The following is a 21,864-nucleotide window of genomic DNA, read 5'->3' as shown; positions in this document are numbered from 1 at the left end:
AGGCCTGATTTCAGTTCCTAGGGCTCCCACGGTGGAAGGGAACACTCCCACAGGCTGTCCTCTGACCTCCATGCATGTGCATGCACAAACACAAATAAATAAATAAATAAATAAATAAATAAATAAATAAATGTAGGAAAAAAGACTAGGGAACAGCAAGATGGTTCGGCAGGTAAGAATGTGCAAACAAGCCTGACGACTTCAACATGGAAGATAATCTGAGTCCTGGAAGTTATCCCATGGGCTCCAAACATGTGCAGTGGCACGCATGTGCCCGCTCCCATATACACAGACATCATGAAAGAGTAACCGTCAGGCTTTCATCTTAATCTTGCCCCCCTCGTGGATGCTGTCTGGTAGCAGTAACTGCATCAAATGGAATACTTTCCTTCGGCCCAACAGTAGGACTGGTTGAACCAAATCCTCTTTTAAAGCATAAGTAATAGAAATTCTTTTGCTACATCTCATGAATGCTGTTGTTGTTTAACGTGTTTTAGAGCTGCAATAGGTAAAGTGTCAGATGATGGGCATATGGGAACACGTCTAGCTGGGCTTTCAAATTGTCTTATGAGAAAAAATCCTCTCTAAAATAGGGTTTGGTCATCAGCAACGTACAGCAAGAAGTTTTTCAAAGTTATTGTGGATCCCTAGTGCAGACGGTATGCATTGTCACTCGTCCCACCTGCTGCAATCCACCAGAGGGCGCTCGTTCCCCGTCGATTTAATCCCCAGCCTCACATTAGTGGCAGAAAATTCAGGCGTCTTTCAGAGTCGGGGAATCTTTCACTTTTAATGCACAAATGCTTCCCGAGACCTTACTTGGCAGTCAGTCGCTGGAGTAAAGAATCATAAAGCACAGTGGTGAACTAGGCGTGGTTTCTACTAGAGGCGCAATGCATAGCAGCCTAAAAGCACACACCGGTAACGGTAGGGTCGGTAAGGCAGGGTGAGGGAGCGCCTAGGACCCCGAGGCCGCTTCAGCGCCGGGCGCTCCCAGTTCCTTCAGATCCGGGGCAGCTCCCACTGCACCCGAGGGCGATCGCCGGCCCCGGGCGCACTGTCAGTCACACAGGGACCTCCGCAGAGCCTCCGTCCGCTCCCGGGTCAACGCTTCGCTGTCCTCCAGCCGAGGCACTGCCTAGTACTCCCGCCGGCACCCGCCTGTCTTGTCCAGTCCCGGCTTAAAACCCGCGGGCTTTTCCCGTGTGAGCGCCTCGTCTCCCGTTCCGAGTCTCGCGACAGTTCCGAAACCTCGCGTGAAACTCGCTTCCCTTCCCCCTCGGAGTTTGGGATTGTCAGTGTACGGCTCTCGTCCTCCGTCGTCAAAACCCTCTGGCCGGGAGCAGCGTCCTCTGAGGAGGGCCTGGTCGAGTTCAGACCAGCTCAGCGAGAGCAGCGGCCCGGGCCGCCGTAGAGAGCCAGGCCGCCGCGGGGCCCGTGCGCACGCGCAGTCGCGGGCAGTGATGTCGGTGGGCGGGGGCTGGTCTAAGCCCCGCCCTCCCTCGCTGGGAAACCGGGGCTCCTCCGGGTGGAGGAGTGCGGCTTCTGCGCGGCGTTTGGGGGCCGGCAGGGGCGGAGCCTGCCTGTCTCAGGGGGCTGGGCGGGCCTCCGAGGATGCTCTGCTTCCTGGCCCCAGCCCAAAGTGCCACCGTGGCGTTGGTGGCGGTCTCCAGACTGAACGCTTTTGGCCCCGAGATCCTCAGATTTGCAACCTGTAATCCGGACCCCGAGAGACGCCCTACCGGGAGTCGCCCGCCGGCCTCTCTGCGGCCGCTAGCCAGTTCCGACCGCTAATCACCAGGCTGCTCGCCGGTTCAAGCACCTGCCCTGTGGTGGGAGGGAGGTGGCCAGATGTGGGATGGCAGATGGAAAGGCTTGGAGTAGTCAGCGCCCCGGTGGGCACGGGGTGGGCACAGCTGCACACTGTCCCCGGAGGAAGCCGGCCCTGGGCCCGCCCTCCAGAAGCGCCCTCACACCAACGTACAATTTCTTAGCAACAGAACTCTTCCTTCTTGCCGTTATGCATGCAGCTGTTTGCCGCTCCCGGGAACTAAATCAGATGAGACAGGACCTAGGGGTTCAGTCAGGGTTTGAGATGCTCGGCTATTCCCACCCCTACTCTCCGCGTCGCCCTCTTGCTTTCCCAGCTCTGGTGTCTGGTTGTGACTCCTCCGTGCATTCACTGTGACTTTGGGCTAGGGTAGAAGTAAAAGGCCCAGGGAGGGTCCCTGTGCGACCTGGAAAGAAGGCGGGTAGTCGACGTCTAGGGGCGGGGAGAGGGGGCGGAGGAGCTTCTCTTTGAATGTTGGTCAGTGGGCTGCGGGCGACTCCCGACGAAAGCAAGGGCGGCTAGCGGGTCTGGCTGGCCGTGCATGCAACTCTCTCCGTTCCCTACCAGTTCTTTAGTATTGGAAATCACAGCTGTTACGAAAGGCACTAGGTGAGTCTCTGGGACTTCCCCGCCATCATCACCCCATCCTGAACATACTTCGGGTGCAGTTTTATACACCTCTGGGGCAAAGGTGCCTCAAAGTTGGATGTTTATGAAGATGGTGCATGCGTGTGTGTGCGCGTGTGTGCGCGCGCTTGCGTGTGCATGTGTGTGTACGTGCATGGGTGTTAGGGACCATATCCTGAGCTTTATCATCCTTTCATCCCTTCTCTCTCTCTTCACTTTATCCCCCAAGACCAGGTCAATCAATTATCAGTTGGTAGAGAGAGTCCCCGGGGAGTAACCCGGCCTCTTTGATGAGGCTTTTGGTCAGCTCCAAGGTAGCAGAGGAAGGGGCAGTGTGAGAAACAAGCTTTGTGCGAGGAGCAGTGAGGCCGATCTTTCCGCGTTCGCTTTATTTCTGACCTCCGGACCCGGCTTCCCTCTCCTGGCAGGGTGCCACCTACGCGCTGATGCCCCGAGTGCTCACAGGGCTCCCAGCTAACCATGCTGCACCTACCTTGGCGCTGCCCCTGCTACTACTATTACCGCTGCTGGTGTGGACCCCGCTCCCAGTTAGCGCGAGGCGGTCCGCAGGCACTGATTACCTGCGGCGAGGCTGGCTGCGGCTACTAGCCGAGGGCGAGGGCTGTGCTCCCTGCCGGCCAGAAGAGTGCGCTGCGCCGCGGGGCTGCCTAGCAGGCCGGGTGCGCGATGCGTGCGGCTGCTGCTGGGAATGCGCCAACCTGGAGGGCCAGCTCTGCGATCTGGACCCCAGCGCCAACTTCTACGGGCGCTGCGGCGAGCAGCTCGAGTGCCGGCTAGACGCAGGCGGTGACCTGAGCCGAGGAGAGGTGCCGGAACCGCTGTGTGCCTGTCGCTCTCAGCGCCCACTGTGTGGTTCCGACGGCCGTACCTACGCGCAGATCTGCCGCCTGCAGGAGGCCGCCCGCGCTCGGCCCGACGCTAACCTCACCGTGGTGCATCCAGGTCCCTGCGAATCGGGTACGCAAGCCCAGCTCTATGTACCAGGACTTGCGCTTCCTAAAGGCACTGCTCCCCGACCCCCGAAAGGATTGGTCAGCAGAGTGAAAAGATGAGTAAGCCCGAGGGCCGCAAAAGCTGCCCACTAAGACGCAGGTCGAGATTTGTTGCAGGTTCAATGTAATGAGCCTCCTGAGAACCCTATCCAGGCTGGCAGGGACCGGCCTTCCGAGGGTACAGGCGCATAGCCAATAGCTGGGTCAGAACTGAAAAGACCACCCCCCCTCCCCGACTTTGCCCAGACTGCTGGAGCCCTGGCAGAGAGAGTCCTGTGAGACACGGACTGTTAACCCTGGCTCCTGCCTATCCCTTTTCTCTTGCATTTAGGGATTAGTGAAGGAAACAGGGCTTTTTGCTTCTCTCGCCCCTCACCCTTGGGGCTGGGGCTGGGGGATGTTCAAGCCTGAGGTTTTCTTTGGCGGCGCTCACTTCTTCAGCCTCTAGCTAATCAAGTCTGGCTGGGCTGGAGTTGCAATGAAAACAAACGCGCCAGCAGGAGGGCCCGGCCTTTTTCCCCGGTGCCACAAGGTGGTTTCAGGTTCCCTACCTCGGCACTAGTCCCACCTCCGCCCGCTCAGAGCCCAGAGAGAGTCACATTCTCACGACATTTGGAATGCGGCTGCCATTCAGGCCTTTGGGAACTGGGCCTGGTTAGAAAAGGGAGAAGGCGGGAGAGAGGTGTTGGTTGCACAGCCCGCAGGAAAGGGGCCCCAGGGTGCATCGAGGACAGGGGAGCAGTCCAGGACAGTGTGTGGTTGCTCAGCTAAGCTACGGGTCTGTAGGCGTGCGTGCCTGTGCAGTTTGCACACTGCTCTGTGTACCTGTGCAGCTGTGTACCTGCTTTTGTGCTCTTGTGTGGAACAGCGCCTACATTTGCCTCCATCTGCTCTCGGCATATTTTCTTTGCAGAAGTGTGTTGACCTCAGCATGAGGTGTGTTCTGGCTTAAACATATCCACATGAATCTGTAACTTGTGTTCTTGCTGAGCTGGATGCAGCTTCCTGTTCCCAAGCCTCATCCTTCCTTCATCCCCCCCACACCAGAACCCCAGATCGTGTCACCACCTCACAATATTTGGAATGTGACTGGGCAGGATGTGATCTTTGGCTGTGAGGTGTTCGCCTATCCCATGGCCTCCATCCAGTGGAGGAAAGATGGCCTGGACATCCAGCTGCCAGGGGATGACCCTCATATCTCTGTACAGGTAAGAAGAGAGAGCAGAGGCATACTCCTGGAAAACCTAGGGCTGCCCCAAATGACAATACATCTGGCTGACAACACATCTGGCTCCAGTTTAGGGGTGGACCTCAGAAGTTTGAGGTGACTGGCTGGCTACAGATTCAGGCTTTGCGCCCTAGTGATGAGGGCACCTACCGCTGCCTTGCCAGGAATGCCCTGGGCCAAGTGGAAGCCTCTGCTACTCTGACAGTGCTCACACTAGGTAAGGGAGCCCTGAGCTCTGAGCTCCGGGCACCAGGAGGAAGAGGTATCCTAGGACCCTTGAATTCGTGTAAGTCTGCATGTGAATGCTGTACACAGTGAACATAGCCTTCCCACACACTGAGCTTTGCTTGCAACATCAGCATCTCTTCTGATTGTTCCCTTTATCACATGTTTGCAGACCAGCTGAACGCCACAGGATTCTCCCAGCTGCAATCAATGAATTTGGTTCCTGAGGAGGAGGCAGAAAGTGAAGATGATTACTACTAGGTCAGGATCTCTGAATTGTGGGTGTGTGGATAGAGTATCCACCCCTGCTGTTGAGAAGATGTGGAGAGGCTGGAAAGGGCGAGCAGTGGCCTCTCATGGATTGTTTGGCGCTCCTTGTAGCCTTGGTTTCCCTTTCCTCAGAACCCACCTCCCAGAAGCCCTCCACGTCACCGAGTTCCTAGGGCACTTACTAACCGTAGTCCTTTCTTCCGTGCAGAGAGGGGTGGGGCAGCCCCATGCCTTGTACCATTGGAGTGGACAAAGCCCAACTAGCATATGACTAGACACAGTGGGCACCAATAAACAAATATAGACAGACGAAGCCACACTGCTGTAAACAGTTCTCACAGATGTGCGCGTGGACACCGGACACCCCTGAGTGGCTTCTCACTTCAACAGGAGCTTGAGTTCGAGCCTGTACTGCCCTCTCTCGTCCTCTAATGAGGGAGCCTGGAGCCGTCTGGTTGGAGGGAGGACTGAAGTTATCCTAATCCCCCCCACAACCCCACCCTACAGCGGGTTGGCATAGGGATAGATTTCCTATTTCCCAGTCCTTGTCTCCCCCGCCCTAGGCAGAGTGGGGAACCAGGCCTATGCCGGTGGGACCCCAATATGAATGCTTACACTGAGTGGTTGGGGCACCCGTGTTAGCCTCATCTTCTCCCTTCCCACATCCCAGCTGAACCCAAAGTCACTGTTCCCTATTTCCAAAGTCCCAGTTGTGACCTGTGTCTTATCTGACTTGAGGTCCTTTACCAAAGAGCTCTTTGACCTAAGTCTCTCCTTATATTCCGTGTACCTAGCCCGGGGACACTGAGGAGTTTATGAAATTGTCTAAGGGTAAATTGGAGTTAGTCATCAGGCTGTGTGTGGTAAGCGACAACCTCCTCCGCGCCCCGGCTCCGCCCGGAGCTGGCGCCACCGCGGGGAGGGACGGCTTTTGGCTCAGCGTCTGCGTTTGCTTTGTGGGACGCAACGCAGGCTGCTGGGCCCCCTGGGAGAGGCGTGGCCGAGAACCCCATCCTCGGGACCAGGCCGTCCCTCGGTCGTGTACGCTCTGAGTTTCCATTTTTTTTCTGCCTGGCGGCAGTCACTTTCCCAAAAAAGTTCTCTCGCAGCAAACTACAAGGCTGTAGGAGAGTGGAAGGGTCTGGATCGAGTGGGCGTGTGACTTCAAGAAGGCCGGTTCCTCCCTGCGAGAAGGGACCCGGGTCTGTGTCCCTGCGTCCACCGTAGCTTTTTTTTTTTTTTTTTTTTTTTTTTACCCTCTGTGGGGCTCCAAGGTGCCTCCGAGGCTTGCCTGTCCCCTCTCACCCACCTGCAGAGCACAGGTTGACTCTTGTCCTAAATCCGAATCTGTCGCGTCTGCACACTCTAGGGATTTACCTCCATGACCCTTCGGTTTCCCCCTCTGCCGCCTGGAAGGCTTTGGGCCCCGAAGCCTGGAGTGGAAGGATGCGCGGCGGCCCACCGCCTTCATCCTCCCCGCACCCCGCCTCTCCTGCAGCGGACGGGGTTTAATAATGTCGTCGGAAAGTGACACGCGATTTATTATTAAAGTAATGCGGGCGCGGGGACGGGAAAGGTTTAATAAACGCGCTGAGATGCCTAGGATTATTCACCGCAAATAAATGAGAACGCGGGCGGTGTTTTAATAAATAATTTCCCGCCACCCCCAAGGGAGGGGAGGCGGGGAGGACGGGGGAACTGAGCGGCTTCGGGCACTCCCGGCTCCGCAGCCCCACGGGTTTCTAAGCCTTCTTCACTGAAAGCCTCACAGCCGCTGCGCGCTGCTCCTAGAGAGCTGAGCCAGGGAGGCCCAGGCCTGGAGGTGGGAGATGCTCAATGCACCACTCTACCCCCCTCTCCCCTAGCGCCCACCTTTGCGACTTTAAGTCGTTTGCTCGAGGTGTAGCAAAAGAGTTCCGTTTTGCGCCCACCGGGAGGTCGGGAGAGAGATCAGCAGAATTAATCCTAATCAAGCCCCTCCCAAACGCGTAGTCCTGGCCTCCAAGCTTCGGGGCGGGCTGTTCCCTTGCTTTTGGCTAACCTGGCTGCGTTTCTTCTCTATTCAGGGCAGGATGTGTGGAGACAATTGTATATACAAGTGTGCGTGACACGGGAGTGCTAAAGGCACTGACTCCGTCACCGTCTTTGGACTGGCTGTAGTGCAGACACTGCTTCTGGCGACTTCTGCTTACTTAATAAGGCTGTAGGGCTCATCGAGGGTGTGCGGCTTAGCGCGCGCGCGCACGCACGCACACACACACACACACACACACACACACACACACACACACACGGAACTGGAGATTCCAGGGGAAATCCGTCCATCCAGTATAAAGCCTGGAAGCTGGAGAGGAGAGGGAGAACTTGATTTTGAAGAGGCCAAAACTGCAGATTTTGGGAACCAAGGACGCGCTCACAAAGCAGCTGAAGGTGACGGTGGTGGGGTGGGGTGTGCTGCTTCTGTCCACCTAACACCCAGAACGGTGCCTTTAGTGGGGAAAAGCGACCTCTCCGGCAAGTCTTGGGAGTACAGGCGCTGGGGAAAGGCTGCCATCTAGTGGATATGTCTGGTAGTGGCAGCCCGGCCTGGGCTAGGAGCCTTGAGAGTTTTCGTTAAATTGTACAAAGATGCTTCAAGGGAGGGCTGGAGAGATGGCTCAGCGATTAAGAGTACTAGCTGCTCTTCCAGCGGACAAGGGTTCAATTCCCAGCCACACCGCCCGCTTGACAACTCATAACTGTCTCTAACCCTAGCTCCAGGGGCTCCACATAGACATACTTGTAGGCAAAACACCAATGAACATAAAATAAAAATAAATAAATTCCACATAAAAAACCTTCATTAGGGTGTGGTAGGCCACACCTTTAATCCCAGCATAGACAAATCTCTGTGAGTTGGAGGCCAGAGCTGTGTAGACAATCTGCATGTGTAGGTAAGATCTATTATTATGCATAATATATTTCTTTGCAAATATGTGTTCATTAAGTCATTATTTCTACAAACATCTGTTACATACCAGGACTATTATTAGAACTGGGACTATATCATGGGTATCATGGGAGAACAATGGTCTTTTCCTCATGGAGTTTACATTCTGGTTTAAGACTTGTGTGAGTATGTGCATACTTAAACAAATTAAACATGGGTGCATTTTCAGGATTATGTGCACAGAACATGTAACTGTCTGCATGTGTGCATGTGAAGGGCAGACAGGCTCCTCAGTGGAGAGCCAGAAAAGTCCCTGAATTCTTACTCAAAATCTCAGATCCTGGGCCAGTGAGATGGCTCAGCAGGTAAAGGTGTTTGCTGCCAAGCCTGATGACCTGGGATCGATCCCCAGAATCCATGTGCAGTAAACTCCACAAAGTTTACCTTGATCCTTCTCACATGCAGCAGTCATTGCTGCTCACACACATAATGCACACACGTGTGTACACGTGTGCACGCACGCACGCGCGCGCACACACACACACACAGAGACAGACAGGAATAATTAATTATTCCTGGAGAGATGCCTCAGAGTTTGAAAAAGCTGCTCTGGAGGAGGACCCAGGTGTGCTCCCCAACACACACACACACACACACACACACACACACACATAGCACACACACACACACAGCAACACACATACAGCATACACATACACAGAGCACACACACAGCACACATACATAGCACGCACACATACATAGCACGCACACAGCACACACACACAGCACACACACACATACACACACACACACAACCAGCTCTTCTGACCTCCATGGACACTGTATACACGTGGTGTGCTTACATTTATGCAGGCAAACACTCATAATATAAAATAAAAATCGTAAAACCAAAACAAAGCATAGGTTCTGTTACCTGGAACTCCATTCTGGGTGTGCAGACACCAGAAGGCAGAAGCAATGAAGACACATGGGTTACCCCGGAATGTACTGGAGTGTTTCCTCAGCCCTCTGAGTGACCAAACTCCCCCCCCTCCCCTGTGACTTTATGTATCATTTAAAAGTATATGTATGAGTATTTTGCCTATGTGTGTTGATATACCATGTGCATGCCTGGTTTCCTTGGAGGCATCAGAAGCTGGAGTTACAGATGGTTGGGAGCTGCCATGTGGGTGCTGAATAGAATAGAACCCGGGTCCTCTGGGAGAGCAGTCAGTGCTCTTAACTGCTCAGCCATCTCTCTGGCACCCTCATTCTGAAGGAGAAGCTATGCAAGTCTATTTGGGGTAACAAAGGCTCAATCAGACCACAGCTCACTTCTTCCCAAGACAAAGTACTTTCACGTAAGGGTCATAGTCAGGAGATGGGTTTGAGGGCAGTGTGGGGGTCACTTAGAGCCTGGTGGGGATCAGGTCTGAAAGCCATTACATTCTGGAAGTCAGTTGCAGATCAGGAGGGGGACACTTGGGGAGGGATGCGGATGCATAGTAGGATCAAGAAGGGCTGGAGGGAAGCAATGAGGCCCAGGGATTGAGTTAAACTAGGGCTAGAGACATCTGCTCTGGGGCAGGAGTACAGGAGCACTGAGCAGAGCCTGGAAGCCAGCTCAGACAAGCCACCATCCCCTCCTCCCACCACTGCCTTTCCTCGAGGGACCCCTAACCCTCTCCAGCCTTTTCTGTGTTTAAGCCGGGATCCAGATGAGCCGGGTGCAGAAGAAGAGAGCTTTCAGCTTGGGGCTTAACCTGAATTAAGTGACTCACTGATGCCAAGGTGGAGCAGGCTCTCAACACCAGTGTTCCATGAAACATTGTCCCAACTCCTGGGTCATTTCGTACCATGCTGTCATTTCAGCTCTGGTCTAGGCTCAATCCAGTGAACTCAAGCAAGGGTGGGGCATGGACCTGGAAGATAACATAATCCCCGTGAGTACACTCCTAGGACTGAAAGATGCTTCCTGGTTACTTCTTCTCTCTTCCCTTCCTTTGCTACAAGGATGCTGTCAAGGCCAGCATCTTCAGATGCTACCCAAGTCTCTATGGAAACAGACATGGCCCCTTCTTTCTCACCTACCTTTGCTTGATTATTTTACCCTAAACCAGACCATGCAGTTGCTCACATATGCCCAGAGAGGGTGGTGTCAGATTCCCTGGAGCTGGAGTTACAGGCCATTGTGAGCCTCCACATGGGTACCTGGAACAGAATTCAAGTCCTCTGGAAGAGTAGCAATTACTCTTAATGGCTAAGACATCTCCCCAGCTTCCAGGACCAGGACCTTCCTTCTTCTGTACCATTTGCAAGATAACGACAGACAGCAGTTCACAGGCTCTGGAGTTCCTACAGGTGACATGTCTAGAGTACAATAAGCATCCCACAAATGGCCAACCTTACCAAGATTATTTCTAGGTAATTTCTAGGTGATTGCTGAAATGGGGCAGGATGCCCAGGGCAGGATCTCCTTAGAAATACAATACAACTTAGTGCCTTCCTGGAGGAGGCCTTAGGAACTGGGCCTCCAGGAGAAGGAAAGGGCTGAAACAGGGTAGGGATACACAGGGACCTGACTTCCAAAGAGCCTAGCAGATCACCCCTACCCCCCAGCCCTCTACAGGGAGCCCCTGTCAGAACTCAGGGCTCTAGCTCTGGCTTGTGGGGAGGGGCCTCCCCCAAACTTGCCTCCATCCATCTCTTTTATCGGGGCTGCTGATGGGCTGGAGCTCCGATGGGGCCTCTGATGGGGAACAGATACAGCCCAGACGGAAGCTGCCAGAACTGCTCTAAGCTGGAGCTGAGGACAGGGCCAGGGGTCAGTGAAGACAGATAAAGCTCAGAGCAGCTGGAGGCTCCAGGGACCCTTGAGGAGGTGCAGCAGGGACTGAGGGCAGGTTGTATCCTGGGAGGAGGCAGGGCCGGAAGCCTCTGATGAGGACCAGTGGCCATCAATGGCTTCAGATAGCCAGACAGGGCCTTTGATGACTCCCTGGGAGGAGGGGAAGAGTAAAGTCCCCTCCTGAGGAAAGGGTGCAGGGAAGACAGAGAGTAAGGGGTGGCTGGGGCAGCCTTCCAGGGGCAGGGTTCAGGGGCTGCCTTACCTTTAAGGCAGAGATGAGAAAAGGGTTGGTAAGTGAGTCTGTGATTTTTTAGTTCCTGTTTTAATTAACTTTGAAGGGCTTGGGGCCTCCCTGAACACCAGGGAGGGGAGAAGAGAGGGCTCTCATTTTCCTCTTCTCCCTTTTAAAGACATTTTTATTAAATCACTTTGTTTTCATTCTGGCTCAAACATGGGGCGTTTAAATGGAAAAGTAATTATTTCACCTCGTTTGCTTATGGAGAGAGGAGATCAGGGAAAGAGAGAGCCAAGAGCCGCCAGCAAGAGGGGAGAAGAGGCCGCCCCCTTCCTTCGACTGGCACCATACACGCTTGCACATGCCTGAAGCATGTAAGCACTCACAACACACCAACATCAGCACCCACATACTCTTCCATGTTGGTGTGCCCCTCAATGCTTGTAAATCCTCCACCTTCTCCCGAGGACACACACACACACACACACACACACACACACACACACACACACCTTCAGGTTGTGCCAGTTTTCTGTCACACGCTGATACCACCCCTGCTGTCCTCATCCAGTCTTTCTCTGCCTCTGTCTGTCTCTCTTCTTGTACTATCAAGCCTATTGACTTATATCCCCACAGGTCCACCTGGCTTCAGACACACAACCACGCACCCTTTGGGGATAGACTTGTGTGAGGTGAGAAGGCAGAGTATTCCTAGACCCCCAAATCTACCCAGACTCCTCCAGACATCAGGCTCCACCCTGCAGCAAGCGTCTCTGGACGATGGCTTTGTGACCTTGAGTCTAGTCTTTGGCAGGGCCTTCCTTCCTCTGCATTGCCCTCCACCCTGATGATTGGGGCAGGGCGGGAGGAGGCCCTACAGGGTTCCTGGGCTCAGTTGGCGCTCACCAGGACCCAGGTTCCAATCCCCAAACCCTACCCCCGCTTCCCCCACGCTCCTTGGCTAAGCACTCACTGCACCGGCATCAGAGGGGTTAAAACCTCGGGAGCCCCCCCACCTCAACCCGGCTGGTACACGGAAGGCCGGGTTCGCGGGAGCCTTACCTGTACTTTGTCTTCATCTGTCACCCCTTCTGACAGTCAGATACATCTTGTGGGGGGCGTCGGGGGCGGGGGAGCAATAATTAACCTCTCCCGCCTCAACCCCCAAAAGCTGCGGCTGGTGTGCGGGCTTTAGCCGGGGCTGCGGGGCTGCGGCGGAGGGAGGGAGCCGAGGAGATGGAGGGGTGAGGGAGAGCACGGGCAGCCGGAGTGCAGTGAGCACACAGGAAGGGCCCTGACTCCTTTATTGCCAGGCCAACCACTAACTCCACTCCCAGGCTGATCCTGGGGAATCATGGGCAGGCGGGAGAGGGTGAGAAGCTTGGAGAAGTGCAGGCCGGGCCAGTTCCCTTCCCTAGCTCCCAGCGTGGGGGGGGGGGGAAGATTCCGGCCCCTGCAGAAGAGGGCAGATGGGGTCAGTGTGTGTCAAGGGAGAGCTTTCGGGTGTTATGAGGGGCACACAGAACCACGGGGAAGAGGCTTGCAGTGGGCTGGTTGCGTGTTGATGGCAAATGTCTAGAGCCTGTGCTAAAGACTGACGTTTCCTCCGACGGTGAAGGGGAAGTGTGGATAAAGGAGAGGCCAGGCTTGGGTGGGACACAAAGGACAGGGAAAAAGTAAGCCCTCGGGAGGAGGCTGGAATTGCAGTAGGAGGACAGACGTAGCACGGGCCAGGTCTTGGAAGAGACAGATGGGACCAGAGTGCAGAGTCCTCTCAGCCTTCCCAAGCTCGAGAAGCTAGTCCGCAGCCTTCTCTGCAGTGGGGAATGGTAAGAGACTTGCCACTGTTGCCAGTGGGCTCTGGGGAGGGGAGAGAGATGTGGCCCTGCCCCCGCAGCCCGAAGGCCAAGGACTCTAGCTTTTCCTGACTCTCAGAGAACTTGTTAGTCGCATCTTTATAGAGTTTGAGAAACAACTTCAACAGACCTGTGGATACAGCCTCCCCCACGAGTTAGGTTCTTTGGGTTCTAATTCTAGTTTGTCCATTAGCTAACTGTGACAGGAAATAGGCCACTTGACCCTTTTGGACCCCAGGTTTCTCACTTATCAATGGAGGTGGGGGTGCTGATGAGACACTCTTTAGATACAGCACACAAAGCTGTCCTGCAATCACCCTTGAGCAGTCGGGCACAGGCCAACGGAGCAGGAGCGAGCTCCCACCCTCTCAACCTCATCTAGGCTCCCCGCACATCCCTAACCCTCAAATCATTTGTAAAATTTGCTGTGGTCGGGAAGGAGCCAGAGGCCAGGGATCCCAACAGAAAGAGCTGACTCTATGCATTCTTTTTAAAAGAAAATAGCTTAGGAGCTGGAAAGAGGCGTGGCTGGACAGGAAGTTAGTACCGGTACCGGAAAGGGCTTGCCATTTGGGGGAAAGGACAGTGGAAAAGACAAGAAACCCCAGAGAGGCTGTGAAAGACTGAGCCTGAGTGAAAGGAGCTGACAGCTCTGTCAGGAAGTCACCTCAGACGAAGAGCCCCACACCACGTCTGCCAGGTTCCATCTCCCCAGGGGAGGAGCCCCTGTGAGTCAGGAAGCCTGCTTGCCTGCATTCCCCCACCCAGTGCGCGGGCACACAGCCTTTCTCTGAAAATGCAGTTCATTAGTGGCTATTATTTTCTTCACCTGGAGAAACACTGCCAGTTTTGACAGCACCGGGGGGGGGGGTTGTGTAGAAAGAAATTAAGGCTGCCTGGGGAGGAGCCGACTGTGCAGGAGCTAGGTCACCTGAGAAGTGTCATCATGCCCAGGACTGAGCTGGTCTTCTGGGCCACTATGAAGTTAAGGGTCTCCAGGCTGCAGGAGTCTGGAATCCAAGATGCATTGGGACCCTGGGGACAAAGCTGGGCTCTTGTGGAGAACTAAAGGGCTCAGGCCCAGTAGACAAGGGTGGGGACACTTTGAATTGTGGAATAGACTTTGCATATTTCCTTCCTTAGGGGCCTGAAGCACTTCTCTGTCCCCTCTTTAACCACACTGGCTGGTTTCCTCCTTCCCTCCCTCCCTCCCTCCCTCCCTCCCTCCCTCCCTCCCTCCCTCCCTCCATCTCTTCCTCCCTTCCTTCTTTCTTTTATGTTTGTTTTTCAAGACAGGGTTTCTCTGTGTAGCCCTGGCTGTCCTAGAACTTGCTCTGTAGACCAGGCTGGCCTCAAACTCACAGAGATGTGCCTGCCTCTGCCTCCTGAGTGCTGGGATTAAAGGCTCAGTGAGCCACCATTTCCAGCCCCTGGCTTTCTTTTGGCCTGCCTCCTTCTAGCTTCCCCCTTTTGTGAGAACAGGTCTCAGGTTTGAGTACCATTTTTGCTTTCTTCACTCATTATTTAACAAGTTGACTTCTTAGTCTGTCTTTTAAAAATTCATTTTTTTTTTATTGTCCTTTACTTGTTTGTTTGTTTTCTGAAACAGGGTCACTCTGTGTAGCTCTGGCTGTCCTGGAACTCACATCATAGACTAGCCTCAAACTCAGAGAGCCACCTGTCTCTGCCTTTACTTTATTGTCCTTTACTTTAAATATATAATCTACAGAGTCAAGCAGTGATGGCAAGCATGCCTTTAATCCCAGCACTTGGGAGGCAGAGACAGGCAGATCTCTGTGAGTTCAAGGTCAGCCTGGTCTATAGAATGAGTTCCAGGACAGCCAGGGCAACACAGAAAAACCCTGTTTCAAACAAACAAAATATAATCTATGAGCATATGCCTACCACAGTTCAAAAGAGTGTCCCTGTTGTTGATAGTATGCTCTCCTAGCCTCTTTCATGTCCACCATACACACACGCACAGAAACAATCACTATATAGATTTATCAGAGAATAATATCATTTTGTAATTTTCTTTTTTTCAAAGTATCAGAGGTATTTTCCAGCTATTTTCCTCTTTCAAGTTTTTTGTTTGTTTATTTGTTCTTTGTTTTTCTGTTTGTTTTTGTTTGTTTTCTTATTGTTGATGTTGGTTTTTTTTTTTTTTTTTTTTGAGACAGGGTTTCTCTGTATTGTTTGGAGCCTGTCCAGGAACTATTTCTGTACACCAGGCTGGCCTTGAACTCACAGAGATCCTCCTGCCTCTGCCTACCGAGTGCTGGGATTAAAGGCATGTGTCACCAATGCCAGGCTCAAGATTTTTTGTTTTTTTTTTTAGATTTATTTATTTATTATATATACAATGTTCTGTATGCCTGCAGGCCAGAAGAGGGCACCAGATCTCACTATAGATGGTCGTGAGCCACCACGTAGTTGCTGGGAATTGAACTCAGGACCTCTGGAAGATCAACAAGTGCTCTTAACCTCTGAGCCATCTCTTCATCTCCATACTCTTTCAAGTTTTAAGCACATCCTCCTTTTTTACTATCTATTATTTATTAGTTGATAGTTCAAATGTGGGCAATGTATCTGAAACACACATTGTAAAGTAAGCACTCATGGATGCTTGGAAGAGGGTGGACTGCCAGTCACCTGTTGGTGACTGTCATTGAGCACTTCATTCTCTGCAAGCCCATTACCCTCTTCCCTCCACCCTCCCACTTTGCCTCCTCACTTTGAAAAGTGTTGTCCCTGTAAATCTAAGCACCATGCTTATGGTAATCTTTTAAAAACAGAGCCACTTACTCATTTTATTTTATTTGCATGTACTTGTGCCTGAGTGTGTGTGTGTGTGTGTGTGTGTGTGTGTGTGCGCGCATCACATGCACACGGGAGCCTTTGAAGGCAGGAAGAGGGCACTGGAATTACAAGTGGTTGTGAGCCTCCTGGTGTGGGTGCTGGGATCTGAATCCAGGTCCTCTGCAATAACAGTGAATACTCCTAACCTCTGAGCCATCTTCTCCCTGTTTAGAGTGTTTATTTCATTTACTTTCCCTCTCCTCTCTCTCTCTCTCTCTCTCTGTGTGTGCGCGAGCGCGCACACACCCACACACCCACCCACACACACACACACACACACACACACTTGCCATGGCATGCATGTGGAGGTCAGAGGACAGATCACAGGGATGGGCTCTCTCCTTCAGGAATCAAATTCTGGTTATCGGCTTTGTGGCTAGGCACCTTTAACTGCTGAGTGGTGGCTTGATGTCCCTCTCAATTCAGATTTGAGGTGTCCTTAAAGAGAGGTCTGATAGGGCAACAAGCCTTCAGCCTTGCTTTCTCTCCTGCTCATCTGCTTCATCTCCTGAGTCCAACACACTCTTAGCCTGTCTCAGTCTCCCTTTGACCCTGTTCTAGAGCCAGAGTCTTCAGCAATGACCTTCTTTCTAGTGGTTGCTGACTGTCCCCTGCACCCCACACCAACTCCAAGCTGTGTCAGAACCATCAAAATCCAGGAACACCCCATCTGTGAGTGGGAGGTATTGTAGAACCATGCAATATCATAAAAACTGGCCCATAAGTCACTCCCAGCCACACCCTAGGGAGATCACTCAAGGGAATATTCAGGGCGGCCCTGGCCTGAGATTCCTATCCTCAGGTTGCCCCCGCCTGCCTGAGTCGTTAGGACAAGACTCTGGAGTTCTTTATCCAGCCCAAGGGCACCTGAAGCCTCTCCACTCCTTTCCTGGCATCCGTTCCCTCACTCAGAGGTTGCCAAATGGATAGTGAGCTTGGATGGGTCTTGGTGGCCTAACTCCAAACAGAGGGGGAGGCATCCTGGCCCCCCGCCAGCATTCTGTCCATGGTAATTTGGCAGCAAAGCACCAGCTGCATATATCTGCACATCTGTTTATGCCTCTGGCTTGTTATTTATTCTCTGCCTTTCTCGGGCAGCAGAGCCAGAACCCACCTCAACTCTCCCCAAGTTAGATTAACTGGGAAAGAAGGTTGGGACACTCAGTCACTGCAATTGCTGAGGCTCATCGAAAGGGACGCCTTCTCCAGCAGCTGCTGCCGCTTTTCACGGAGACACAGAGGAGATGGAGGAGGGGAGGGGGAAGGGAAGAGAAGAGTGTGAGGAGAAGGGAGAGGAAGAGAGAGCTGTGGGATTAGAACCTAGGCCACGCTGGGTGGTCACATAGCCTGGTCCTAGGCCCCACTGGGGAGAGGCAGTCTTTTAGAATAAACATTCACCAGAACCTTCTTCCTGCTCACCACATGAATAACTTGATTTCAGGGTCGTGTTCCTGTAAGGTGGGGAGGATACAGTCGTGGAAACACATTTTTAATAGAGGTTTCTGGGGGAGCTCCACTCACTGTGCTTGAGGGAAGAGTTAAGGCATAGGGCTCTGTCCCTGGGATTAGGGACAAGAAGCGAGAGGAGGAAGGGGGGGGGGAGAGGGAAGAGGAATAATTGGAAGGAGAAGAGAAAGAAAAGAAAAAGAGAGAGACTTAGCAAGTAGGAACTATGTTTTTCAGAGAAGGAAAAGGGCCTGGAATTTGAAGAGTTTTAAGCTGCCAGGGATGCTGTCCTTGGTCCTGACAAAGGCCCGTGACTAAACTGGGATGCTCTGCCTATGTGGAACCCCCTAAACATTCTGTAATTTCCTTTAAAGGTGGCTGGGTGGTTCTGGGTGGAGAACAAAGGGCTGGAGCTGCCTATGATGGCTACTCAATACTGGGCTGGGCTTCTCTTTTACACCATCTCCCTTTTCTGACTTTCCCCCAAACAACTCCATGTCCAATCAATGTTCCTTGCAGACTGGACTCAGAAGTAAACTGGACAGGACTCCTGGACAAAGATGTGGGTTCCTGAGTCTCAAAAGTTCTTTGGCTTGAGTGTAGCTCATGAGATAAATAGACTGGAAAGTGGGGTGCAGCTCTGTGGTGGGAAAGTGCTGACCGAGTCCAACTAGAAGGACACGGTACACCTGCCTTTAACACATGCCTTAATCACAGCACTGTGTGTGTGGGGCGGCTGGGGGAGGTGGGCAAAAGCAGGTAGTATCTGTGAGTTTCATGTCAGACTTGTCTACATAGTGAACTCCAGGTTGGCCAAGGCTACTTAGTGAGACCCTGTCTCAGAAAATAAACAAAACCAGCAAACATTATTTAAAAAATTTTCCCCTTTGACTTGTCCTCCCATTTTTTGTATAAGTCAAACAACAGTGTTTAGATCTTAGCATGATCAGTGAGAGGTGCTTGCCTAGTGATTGCAAGACTCTGGGTGGATTAGGGATGCTAAACCAAAAACAGGTCTGGAGAGATGGCTCAGTGGTTAAGGGAACACACTGTTCTTCTAGAAGACCTGAGTTCAGTTCCCAGCACCCAAGTCAGGCTGTTCACAATGTGACCTATAACTCTAGCTCCAAGGGACCTGACACCTCTTTTGATCTTCACTGGGACCCCCCACTCACAAGGGCACGGAGGGTCCCATGTACACACACACACACACACCTAAAAATTAAATAAATCTTTAAAATAAAACAAATTCAACAGCAGCCACAGAAGAAACTCAATAATGACATCATATCACTTTGTCTCCTTTAAAAATCATGTGTACACTTAAATAAGACTGAACAATGACAATACCAGTTGACATGCTAATGTGGAGTGAGGGATCTCATAAGGTTCCACCCACAGATTAAGAGCTATAGAGAGAAGGAATCTGTCTTCTTCAGGGATGCCCCTATGGGTTATCTATCACATCCTAATAGTCAGCTGTAAGCACACACACAATCAGCACTAAACGGACTCAGCAGGTTGCATTTATATACATGCATTCATCCATACACATATGTAACCATTAAACAAGAGGCCATGGATTTTAGAGTGAGTGTGGGAACGAGGGAGGAGTTGGAGGGGGAGAGAGGCGAAAATGATGTAAATACAGTGTTCAAGTGTGACAGTCTCAAAAGAATCCGTATGAGGAAATGTAATCTACTAATGGTAAAGATTAAGTCAATTGAGCAAATTCACTATATAATAACTTTACAGAAACATATAAACATGACAAAAAGGAAGAAAAAATTAGATGTAATGAGCTATTCCCAGGCAGGCCTTGTGCAGATGGGGGTCTAATCAGTGAGAGGCTAAGCACTCGGGCATCCCAGCTAATTCAATTCCCATCCATTCATTAGGGGAAGTATTCATCATCCAGAGACTACAGCAGGGCCAAGACTCTGAATGGATTCTAAAGAGCTGTCAATGAAATGGTGAAATGGTGGCTACAGCAGCCAGGCAGGTGCACCCACTGACACGCCGTGCCCACACCTTTGCATTTACCAGAGCTTTGAGAACTTCTGTGTGTAGACCTCAGGGTCAGCACTGAGGACAACAGGGAAGTACCAAGGCCTTTGGAGGCCCTCTAGTCTGATGGGGGAGCATTGTTCCCATGTTCCAGACGCTTTGCTTAGCTTCCAAAGGGCAGGGGCTCATGGGTGATCTCAAGCAAGAGGCAACCAATTCCATTCTCATGAAGGAACCACAGGAGTATACCTCACTCCAGTCCTGGCAGGAAATGGAAAGTAGAAGGTGGGACAAGAAGTGAGACACTACAGATGTGTGCGTGTGTGTGTGCGAGTGTGTGTGTGCGTGTGCGCAGGTGTGTGTACACAAGTGTGTGGATGTGTGGATGTGTGCGTGCGTGTGTGAGTGTGCATGTGTGTGTGCATGTGTACACACAAGTGTGTACGTGCGCGCGCGCACGTGTGTGAGTACATGAGTGTGTGCACGTGTGTGCGCGCGTGTGCGTGCGTGTGCACATATGTGCGTGTGTGCGCGCATGCACGCGCGTGTACACACAAGTGTGTGTACGTGTGCACGTGTGTGCGCATGTGTGTGTACACACAAGTGTGTTGCGTGTGTGAGTACACGAGTGCGTGTGCGCGCATGCATGCGCGTGTGTGTACACACAAGTGTGTGTGCGTGTGTGTGCACACGCGCGCTAGAGCACACACTAAGTGAGGCTGAGGGGAGGGGACAGTAAAGTTCTCCAGGGTCAGATTTTTCCAAAGAGGTGAGTCCCTTCTCTGACACCAGGTGGCGTTGCTTCCTAGTATTGGGAACCATGGGCACTTACTTCCCTGTGTATAGTGCTTGACCATATCCCATCTGAAGTTTGCAAATTTGGTTTGTTGGTTGACGCTGGCTTCCCCGAGGCCACCTTGTACCATCCATTTCTTTCTTCTTCTCCCCAGCAGAGGTGGCAGTGTGGAGGTCTTGGTAGTCTGAATGGATTTGGCCCCCATCATCTCATAGGGAGTGCCACAATGAGGAGGTGTGGCCTTGTTGGAGAAAGTGTGGCCTCGTTGGAGGAGGCTGGATATCACAGGCCTTTGATTCAGACCTTGAGGCTTCAGGACACACCTTTAATCTGAGCCACACTTTCAGTTGGAAGTGTGTTACTGTGAGGGTTGGCTTTGAAGTCTTTCTCTCAAGTTTCACTCGGTGTGACCGGCAGTCAACTCCCTGTTGCCTCTGAATCAAGATGTAAGAACTCTCAGGTCCAGCCCCACATCTGCCTGCATGCTGCCTTGCTTTCTGCCATGATGGACCGAACCTCTGAACTGTAAGCCAGCCCTAATTAAATGTTTTCCTTTACAAGAGTTGTCATGGCCATGGTGTCTCTTCACACCCTACTAAGACAGGAGATCTTGCTTTATGCACTTCACTCTCATCCAAGGAAATGTCTGAACCAAAAGCTGGACATTCACTTTGGCCTCAAAGTCCATAGCTCTTCCTGACACTCCTGCCTTTGGACTTTAACCCTAGATGTGATCCTGAGAGTTGTGTGTATGAGCTATGCTGTAAAGGGGAAAACCAGTGCCTCAGAGGCGCATCACAGACTTTGGGAGCTCTCAATTCTATGTCTGTAGCCAGGAATCAGTGATCAGCAGGAAGTAGCTGCTGGACTGATGGAGATGGCAAGATCTAGAGTAGAAATGAGAATTGGCCTGAACCATGGTGACTGTAGCAGTTAGCTGTACTATCTCTGCTCTTGGATACTGTTAGCATTAGTTAGTTGTCTCATCAGAAAACGCCCACAGAAGCAAACTTAGGGGACTGGAGAGAAGGCTCAGCAGTTAAGGATGTGTGCTGCTCTTGCGGAGGACCTGACGTCAGTACTGAGCACCCATGTTGGGCAGCTCACAACTGCCTGTAACCTCAGGTCCAGGGGATCCAAAGCCCTCTTCCAGACTCTGAAGTATTTGTCGTGTGCACACCCACAAAATATACTCATAATCAAAAGCAATTTTTTGTAAAGGAAGACAACTGAAGGGAGGAAGGCTTTATGGGGGATCAGATTCTGAGGGTACAGTTAGATGGAAAGATCATGTTGGCAGAAATTTGAGGAGGCTAGTCCCACTGTTTGCTGTCAAAACACAGAGTGATGAAGCCTGGGTACAACTAGGGCTCTCCTTTCTATTCATCTGGAGACTCTAGTCCATGGATTGGTATCTCCCAAACCTACTGTAAGTCTTCTTGCCTCACTTAACCAAAGCTAGATAAACCCACCCAGATGTTCTCAGAGGCCAATCTAATCTGCATAAACTCTCAAAGACACACCCAGCGGCTTGTCTCCTTGGTGTTTCTAGATCCTGTTGACAAAATTAACCATCATATTGGTATAGCCTACCTTGCACTTGCCACAGAATAGAAAACAGTAATATGTCTGGTGGACTGATTTCAAATCTTATTTCCCCACTTACTAGCTCTGAAACTTGCTTAGAAATGG

At 52.0% G+C, this 21,864-nt stretch overlaps 1 protein-coding gene across 1 annotated transcript; it reads left to right on the top strand.

Moving 5' to 3' along the window:
- Positions 1-2,366: 2,366 nt before the first annotated feature.
- On the top strand, positions 2,367-5,205 carry Kazald1 (Kazal type serine peptidase inhibitor domain 1). The gene is made up of 5 exons (XM_051199679.1): positions 2,367-2,440; positions 2,887-3,436; positions 4,519-4,679; positions 4,769-4,916; positions 5,097-5,205. The coding sequence occupies exons 2-5, from the start codon at positions 2,905-2,907 to the stop codon at positions 5,183-5,185; spliced, it is 930 nt and encodes a 309-aa protein (XP_051055636.1). The 5' UTR covers positions 2,367-2,440; positions 2,887-2,904; the 3' UTR covers positions 5,186-5,205.
- Positions 5,206-21,864: the final 16,659 nt, after the last annotated feature.

Source organism: Phodopus roborovskii, unplaced genomic scaffold (assembly GCF_943737965.1).
Source record: "Phodopus roborovskii unplaced genomic scaffold, PHOROB, whole genome shotgun sequence".
Taxonomy (NCBI): domain Eukaryota; kingdom Metazoa; phylum Chordata; class Mammalia; order Rodentia; family Cricetidae; genus Phodopus; species Phodopus roborovskii.
Note: the sequence above shows the minus strand (reverse complement) of the source record. Positions and strands in the feature narration are given on the sequence as shown.